Source organism: Myzus persicae, unplaced genomic scaffold (assembly GCF_001856785.1).
Source record: "Myzus persicae strain clone G006 unplaced genomic scaffold, MPER_G0061.0, whole genome shotgun sequence".
Taxonomy (NCBI): Eukaryota; Metazoa; Arthropoda; class Insecta; order Hemiptera; family Aphididae; genus Myzus; species Myzus persicae.
In genome coordinates, this window is record NW_019100793.1 from 11,912 (window position 1) to 21,459 (window position 9,548).

A 9,548-nucleotide genomic window follows, 5' to 3' on the forward strand; every position below is an offset into this window, starting at 1 on the left:
GCAGAAAGTAAATTGTGACCAAGTCTGAGCCTGGTAAATCGGATGATTTGGGACCTGTCCAGAGGCTGGTTAACGAACCATGAATTGTAGGGGTTATGGATCTATACCACTTAGCGAAATCAGGAGCTACTGATGACCATCTATCTTGCCAAGCCTGTTTGTAATTATTTTGTAAAATATTAAAAAGATCCGAGGGCAGGATTTTACGCACAGACGGGCTTAAACTATATTTGGTGGATGAAGCGAGGAGATCAGCAACTTCGTTGCCTGAGATTCCGGAATGGCCTGGGACCCACAAAAATTCAATTATTATATCCTGTGAGTATAATTAAAAAAGCGAAGCTTTGATATTAAGAATAAAGGGAGACGTGGCAGCAGAAATTGAGATAGAATTAATAGCTGCTTGGGAATCCGAGACAATCAAGCGTTTTGTAATGTTTAAAGATTTGATATACTCAAGAGCTGTCGTAATCGCATAGCACTCTGCCGTAAAAGAACAAGTGACATGAGGTAAGGTATCGGAGTATTTGAACATCCTTTCAGGGATAAAGAATGAGAAACCTGCAGAGTTAGTTGACACTGAGCAATCAGTATAAACCAAACAGTAATTATGATTACATCTATGATTCCAGATCAAAGAAGCCATCGATCAGATAATCGATACGGCCGAGGAACTGTTCGCCCAGAAGAACAGCCTTCATAGCGCATACTCTGAGCAGAAAGCCACTTCGTCCCAGCTTGCCACTGCTAGTCTAGCCAACCAGGAAGAGATTATAAAAGTATACCAGGAACTCAAGGCAAGCATATCAAGACAGCAGGAGGATGTCGATGCCCTTAAATGTGTTCCTAAACAGAATATCGTCACATGCGCGCATGCAAAACAACCACCAGAGAGCCGAACCCCAAAAACGCCCACAACTAACCCAGGGCCAAACCCGGAGACCCTAGCCATAGTTGCCGGAGGAAGCGCCGAAGCCAGGAATAAGAATAAGCAAGAAACAAGGGGAGAGGCAGCATGGACCGAAGTGGTCAAGAAGTCCAGGACGCCCAAGAAACCGCCATTCCAACGAAGCAGACCCGACTCGATTATAATAGACACCCAAGGCTCCTCCTCGTACGCAGAGATACTGAGGAAGATTAAAGCCGATAAAAGAGTCCAAGACGTGAGCCATGCTATAAACGCGATTACCAAGACTAGATTAGGACATGTCCGTATCGAACTTAGCAGAAATGCCAGTAACGCGGACATCCTAAGAAGCGCGGTCTCCCAAGCGACTGGCGACGAAAGCGCCTGTAAGCTACTCTCGGATACGGCGAAGATCGAACTAAGAGATGTGGACGAAGAAGCTACAGAAGAAGAGGTGATGCAGGCCATCCTACAGAGGGCAGAAAGCCTTAACGCTCCAGTCCCATTAACAAAGAGGAACACGGGACGGGGTACGCAAATCTTTGTAGCCACGGTCCTGACGAAAGTAGCTGCCAGCCTAACTAAAGGGAGACTAAGAATAGGCTATGTTAACTGCAGAGTTCGCCGATTAACAGAGGTCAAGAAATGCTTCAAGTGTCAGAGCTACGGGCATAAAAGAGAAACCTGTACGACCGAAGCAACCTCTGCTGGAAATGAGGCGTCGAAGGTCACAAAATGAGAGAATGTGTGTCTGATGCGAAATGCTTCTTATGCTGCAACGAAGTATCAAACGACCACACGCTAGGCAGCTTCAGATGCCACGTCTTCAGACGGGCACACGAGGAAGCCGTGAAGACAACAAAATGATAAATTTCCTACAGATAAATTTGCACTGTGCTAGAGCAGCGAAAGACATAATGTACCAATACACCAAGGAATCAGGTATTGACTACATACTCGTATCTGAGTAAAACAAACTAGACAGCCAACTCTGGTATCCAGACGCGAACGGTAAGGCAGCAGTAGTCTGCAGCCCAAGCTGCACGGTCTCAAACGCCGGCCAAAGTGAGCGCGGTTTCAGATGGATAGAGGTTGAGGGAATCACGCTCTACTCGTGCTACTGGTCCCCGAACACCACGCTGCAGGAGTACGAACAATTCCTGACAACACAGTGTGAGAAGCAGGAACACCAAAATATTAATAGCTGGCGATTTCAACGCGTGGCACACGTCATGGGGGTCCAGGACGAGCAATCGCAGAGGCGAAACTCTAGTAGACGTGATCACTTCCCTAGGACTGGTAATATGCAATAGGGGCAACTCACCGACATTCCAGCGAGGGAAATTAGAATCTGTCGTGGACTTGACCATAGTGTCTCCTGGGCTGGCGGTACGCATCAACAACTGGGAAGTTTCCGACTCCATCACCCTAAGCGACCACAACTATATTAAATATACAATGCTGACGGACGCCCAGGTCACCCCCGGCTCCGACCAGAATACTAGAAAAACGAAGCTCGACTACCGGAAGCTGGAGGAAACGCTGGGCGCTGGCGTCCTCGTCGGCCTGTCGCAACTAGACGCTGACCACTGCGCTTCAACCGTGGCAGCGAAAATCACCGAGGTCTGTGGCACGCTGATAGAGTCGTGTAGTAAGAGAAAATCGATGTATTGGTGGACACCCTCCCTGAACATTCTGAAGAAGACAGCCAACCACACCCGGAGAGTTGTGCAGAGAAAGAAAAGAAGATTAGGCCCAGATGAATGCACTGAGGAGTTGGAGCAGATGAAGAATGCGAAATTGGAGCTGACCAAGGCCATTAGGAAAGCGAAGGAGCTGTGTTGGAAGAAGCTGTGCGACCAAGTAGAACAAGACCCCTGGGGAAAGCTGGTTATGGGCAAATTGATTAGAAGCCACCCAACCAAGGTACTGCAGCAGATCTCAGTGCTCCAAAAGGTGATAACTGGACTGTTCCCTGTGCACCCACCTCGAGACCCAAAAACCTAGCAGTATCAGGACGCACCGAAGATTTCACCGGAAGAGCTGGTCAGAGAAGCTAAGTCCCTCAGAAACGGTACTAGCCCAGGCATGGATGGAATAACCAATGAAGCACTCAAGCTATTGGTAAGACGCCAACCCCAAATCCTGCTGCAGATGTACAACAAATGCATCGAAGAACGTCGATTACCGAACCCGTGGAAGAGATGCCGGTTGGTGCTCATAAAAAAGGGAGACAAACCAACCCAGGAACCTTCATCCTATAGGCCTCTGTGCCTCCTGGACTGCATCGGGAAGTTGTTCGAGAAGATAATTGACAACCGTCTGAGAGACGTTCTCGATTCCGACACCGAGAGCGGGCTCTCAGACAACCAGTTCGGCTTTAGAAGGGGGCGCAGCACGCTGGATGCTCTCACCGAGGTATGCAGTTTTGCCGAGGAATCCGGTGCCACCCACAAAACAGGACTACTGACCCTCGATGTGCGAAATGCATTTAATCCAGCTTCCTGGGAGAAGATCCTTGCGGCAATGAGGGTCAAGGACCTGCCACATTATCTGTGCCAGTTGGTAGACGATTACCTCAGAGGAAGAACCTTAACCTTCCAATTACCGAGCGGAACCACGACGACAATGAACCTGTCAAGCGGAGTTCCACAGGGATCAGTTCTCGGACCAACCCTGTGGAATATCCTGTACGACGGACTCCTTAGATCGAGAGTTCCCGCAGGAGCAAAGTACATGGCCTACGCAGACGACATAGCGATAATAGCTCGTGCCAAAGAAACCTTCGAACTGGAAAGGGTACAGGCCACAGCGGCGGATAGGACAAATGAATGGATGCAAACCTTAGGTCTCCAGTTGGCACTTGAGAAATCAGAGGTCCTGGTGTTAACCAACAAACGCCGCCACAACGAAATGAACTTGTTAATCGGCGAGACACAGGTCAGCGGAGGATCCGACCTCAAGTATTTGGGAATACAATTGGACGGCAAAATGAACTTCACCGCCCATTCGAAGCAGATTGCGGCCAAAGCTAATAAGGCAGTGCAAAACCTGTCGAAGATTATGCCCAACGTGAGTGCTGCCAAACAGAGCAAGAGGAGGCTGCTGTCGAACGTGGTACACTCAATGCTCCTGTACGGGGCGCCAGTATGGGCAGAGAAAATGAGCCGCAAAGGGCTATCCGACCTAGAAAGTGTTCAGAGACGCATAGCGCTGAGGGTCGCGACTGCCTACCGAACGACCTCTAAGGATGCGATACTGGTGATAGCTGGCATTGCACCACTAGATCTACAGGCCATAGGACGGAAAAGCGTATACGAACGCAGAGCGGACCCAGATATCAACAGCGTAAAAGAAGAAACAAACTCCAATACGGTCGCGACGTGGCAGGTGAGATGGGATCGGGGAACCAAAGGACGCTGGACCCACTGGCTGATTCGGCAGATTAAGCCTTGGATCTCCAGGAAGCATGGGGACATTGATTATTGGTTGACCCAAGCGTTAACAAACCATGGATGCTTCGGAGCGTATTTGCACAAATATGGGAAACTGACTTCGGCAGAGTGCTGGTTCTGCGGACACCATACGGACGACGCACAACACACGTTGTTCGAATGCTTCAGATTGGAGACACAAGTAGGCACAACACTCACATCACAAAATATGATCGAGCTGATGCTGAGGGATCTGGAGAGCTGGAACGCCATCAACCGGTTTATTCACGAAATTATGCACAAGAAAACAGAAGAGGAACATAGGAGGCAAAACCACCCGGCGTAAACGGTTAAGAATGTAAAGTAGTTAAGTCTAAAAGCCAAATTTTTACAGGAATGTTAGAGGCCTTCCATGTATGTATATTTATACAGTGTATTGTTAATGAGCTTTATTTATTGTGTAAATAAACGATGGTGACTGGGGGGTGAAATGACTAGTCGGTACCACCCCCAGTCATCGATTTCAAATGTAAAAAAAAAAAAAAATATTATTTATAAACTCACATACACTAATATTATTATATTGACATATCTTCTTATTATATAAAATGCAAATTACGACGCGGCTCGTTTTGCAAATAATAACCTAAATTTATAATAACGTGTACAGTTATTATAATTTCATTATATACTTAATTGAAGGATTATATTGAAGAAATTCTAAATTCTTTCTATATATTTTTAGAAGAAACAAAATCTCTAAGTGGTTGTGAGACTTTTGTTTGGGAATCTTCGAGAAACAAAAATAAGACCAGCATTATTAGATGATGATAAGAACACTTTGGACGCTATTTTAATGGGAAGTGAAAAAATTAAAAATTAAAAATTTTTTAGTAATTATTGACAAATTAATTTTTGAATTAACTAGGAGAATGGAAAATTACAATAAATTAAATAATAAATTAAGTTTTTTATTAAATATTGAAAACGAATCATAAGATAACATTCGAAAAAAAGTAGCAATCTTGTTAAATTTTATAATGTAGATTTAGAAAACTACTTGGGAGAAGAATTAATACAATTTAAAAGTATAAGGGCAAAGATTTCAGCTGAAAATGAAATCATTTATTGCATTGTATAAAACTTAAAGGTGTTGATCTCAATTATGCAGAATACAAATTCATACGATCTACCATCATAAATGTAGACCACATATCGTAGCGGAAAAAAATAATTATACTTAAACACGTACATCCACTAAAAGATAAAATAGGTCAGATAAAATGTTCTGATATATGTCATAATATCTTGTATTTTCCTACTGTTATTGTTATTAAAAAATAAAATTGTTGAATTATCTAACCTACCTACAATTACTGTGTGTCGTGTGATAGTAAAACAAATGTTATTAGTTTGTTAGATACATATTGGTCGTCGATTGTGTTGAACTGCGTTTACATTTGTGTCCGTTTTGTATATCGTGTGCATTATGTAATAAAAAATTTTATTTGACTGTCACAAAGAGTAAAGAGAATGCCACTGATTTTTTAAGGGAGCACGGTTTATTAGATACTGTCGAGGAAACATTGCCATGTCGTAAGTGTGGTTCAGAAATGGTTGATGCTAGAGAACGAGATCGAGGAGGTGACATTCGTCCTGTCATACGGTGCAAAAAAAAGGATGTCAGACCTTCGCCTTCCCCCTGATCCTTAATCTGGCTCTGTTCCCATGCACTTATAACATCATATTCTTTAAAGTGCGATGCACACTTTTTTTAGCTCATGACCTAGAGCATCCTCAAAAAGTTTTTTTTTGTTTTCCTTCTTGGGAAAGTCAAAAAGAGTGTTAGAAGCACAATACGGCTCAAGAAGTGCACAATAATTATCCATAATGACCAAAAATTGAATAAAAGTCTTCACAAAACCAATGATCAAACACAGACTACAGTGAGATTTTGTTTAAATAATAATCACTGTTTCATCTAAATCCGTGATAATAATATATAACGGAACATACCCATATAATTATTATATAGATAGATCCCACTAGCAGTGAATGATCATAATTAACTCAACAATATTTATAATTGAATTTTCAATAATTTAATATTATGGCGGGAAATGGAAATATAATATTGGAATTCCAATTAACAACCACTGGGAGCGTTAGTAGTAGCTCATTAGTCACTTTTTCGCATGTTAGATGAGAACTCTAGTACGCCGTGGTCTAACGCAGGCAGTAGTAACTCTATAGGCAGAAAAAGAACACTGTTATTAATTGATTACATCAAACCCCAGTTAACCTATAAAGGTAAACTATAATTTGCGGTGCAAACAAATTATTTGAAATATAATATATTGTAATGTACCTATGCTATTTAATTAATTATTGCTTATGCATGAATATGTAATGTTTTATGCAGTTAATGGTAGTGCTGATTGTTCTAATGCTGGCATTGGGTATGCTGATGTTGTTGCTGATGTTAGTGTTAGAAAAAGAAATAGAAAAAAGAAAACTTTTGGTATTAGACTATTATTATAATTTATACTATTTGAGTGTACATTATAGTAACATATTGAACATCCTCTTTTCAAATTAGAAGTTCTGAAATGTTAATTAAATTACTTTTATTTTAGGTTTATTATGCAAAATCGGTATGAAACGGTCAAGTCAATTAACACCAAAATGCAAATCATTATATGCAGATAGTGTTATATTAACTAAGGAACTACGGCGCATGAGAAAAACATGTCTCACTTTCAAAAACAGAGTTGCAGCTGCCGAAAGTGTGTCAGACAATATGTTGAATTCAAAACTGTCAAGTAGCATGACAACTGCTGCAACAATTTTTACTCGGTTACAATTACGTGAGACAATCAATAAACCAAAAGGGAAGAAGATTTACACTTGAAGAAAAACTCCTTAGTCTATCTCTATACAAAAAGAGTGCCAAGTCGTATAGTATTTTATCAAAACTCTTTACACTACCTGGGAGAAGAACACTTTCAAATCTACTTTCTGAACTACCTACAGATACCGGTATTGATGAAACTTTAACAAAAGTGTTACGTCAAAATGTGAACAATTTGACAAACCGTCAAAAATATTGTGTAGTTCTTTTTGACGAAATGAGTCTTGAAAGTAATCTTCAGTATAATGACAGTATTGGTTCAATTACTGGGTTCGAAGATAATGGTGTTTCGAGAACTCAAAACTTTGCTGATCTTGCACTTATTTTCATGATAAGAGGAGTTGTAAAAAAATATAAACAACCTTTTTCTTATACTTTTTGTAAAAGTACAACCTTCAGCCATGATTTGGCAAATCAAATACGTAATGTACTTAATGCTGTTCAGTCCACTAGCTTGAAAATTGTAGCGACCATTAGTGACCAGGGTGCCACTAACATGGCTGCAACAAATATACTAAAGAATGATACAAAGGCAAATTATTTACGAAGAAACTTAGAGTATAAAGATGATCTATATTATGAAATTAATTCTCATACTCAATGTTTGAAAATAATTCATTTATATGATCCACCTCATTTATTGAAAGGAATCAGAAATAATTTGCTTAACAAAAATGTTGTTTTCACAATAAATGGTGAACAAAAGGAAAGGAAGCGAGTTGGGATAATATTGTCGATTTATATGAAATTGACAGTAATATTCCAGATGTACGAATGTTACCAAGATTAACACTGGAACATGTTGACCGTAATAAGATTTAAAAAATGAAAGTGAGAAATGCTGCTCAAGTACTGAGTGAACGAGTATCCTCAATTATGTCTTATTTATCAAGTAAGTTTCATTGTTAATTGTAACTCATAAGATTTACATATTTACGTTTTGTTTTCTAGCTATTAACGTACTAAAAGAAAATGCCAAAGACACGGCAGACTTTTGTCTTCTATTTGACAGAATTTTTGACTCACTCAATGGCAATTTTGATAAAGTAGTTGATGGGAAAATTTATCGAACTGGCGTTAAAAAACATTCAATCCATCATGATCTATGGAACAAATCTGTACCAATTTTGAGTTCAATGTATTTCGTCAACCCCAAAACAAAAAAACGTACTAGTCCACAACCACCTACACTTAAAAAATGGGCAAAGACCATTAGAGGTAACCAACATTCATAATTTAAAAACTATACCTATCTAAATCAAAAATATTAATATACATATTGTATAATATATTATTATATATATTTAAAAAAACACTTACTGTTATTATATTTGGAATTATTCTGTACAAATGACATACATAAACACTTTAACACTCGTTAATACTTAATAGTTTATCCTAGAAATTATGATCATGTAAAATATGCATAGTACATTACAACAATTTCAGAAGGATTCTTGTTCCCCCTTCCCCATTTATAACAAGTAAAATCCTCACTAAACTGTAATGACTCCTCCATTTATTATTATGTTTTTGGTATATTGATAAGTATGGCAGAGAAGTTATAGGATTTGCATGTTTTATTCTGGGACTCTATTTTATAGCAAACCAAGATATAAATATAAGTCATAGGCCACACAGTTGAAATCTAAAATTTTTTTTTGCATATTTTTGCATATTTTAAAGATTTAAAAAAAAATTGCATATTTCGTTATTTTGTGCATATTTCATGTATATTCTACATACAAACTGTATGGTATTATTATATACTGTATAGTATATATACATTGTATACTACCCGATGCCCGTATAGACTATGCACTATATTATAGGTACCCACATATTTTAGGTGGGCATTCGGATAATGTTATCGAAGATAAGATTTGACAGATTGGCATTTAAGTATCTATATTAAATTTTATATTATTATGTGTCCAGAGTCCACTGTCCGTCAGTAATCTCGTTAGTATGGTATTAAGTGTCGTTCGATACGAAACTGCGTGCCGTTTGTTGTGTTTTCCATTCTTACATTTTTCTTTTAACATTTCTGCTAACATTTTGCACAATGCCAAAAATAAATGCAAATATATTTAACAAGTATGTGAAACTGTTTGGTGAAGATACATTTGCTACCGATGGTACTATGCTTTATTGTAAGATTTGCGAAGTTAAAGTAAGTGCTGATAAAAAATTTACAGTAACTCAACATATAAAAACAAGTAAACACGAACGACTATTAGCTCGTCAAAATAAACCTGCAGAAAATAAACAACAATTTATATCACAGCCGTCAAAC

General features: G+C 39.4%; 1 protein-coding gene across 1 annotated transcript; it reads left to right on the forward strand.

The window, feature by feature from the left end:
- Positions 1-8,077: 8,077 nt before the first annotated feature.
- On the forward strand, positions 8,078-8,487 carry LOC111043034. The gene is made up of 2 exons (XM_022327812.1): positions 8,078-8,144; positions 8,204-8,487. Exons 1-2 carry the CDS (start codon positions 8,078-8,080, stop codon positions 8,485-8,487), a joined length of 351 nt encoding a protein of 116 aa, XP_022183504.1.
- Positions 8,488-9,548: the final 1,061 nt, after the last annotated feature.

Excerpts from the sequence above, each read along its gene's own strand:
- LOC111043034 (XM_022327812.1), top strand. The coding sequence starts at position 8,078 with ATGAAAGTGAGAAATGCTGCTCAAGTACTGAGTGAACGAGTATCCTCA. Across the intron at positions 8,145-8,203 it reads AATTATGTCTTATTTATCAA|CTATTAACGTACTAAAAGAA; the intron begins GTAAGTTTCATT and ends TTTGTTTTCTAG.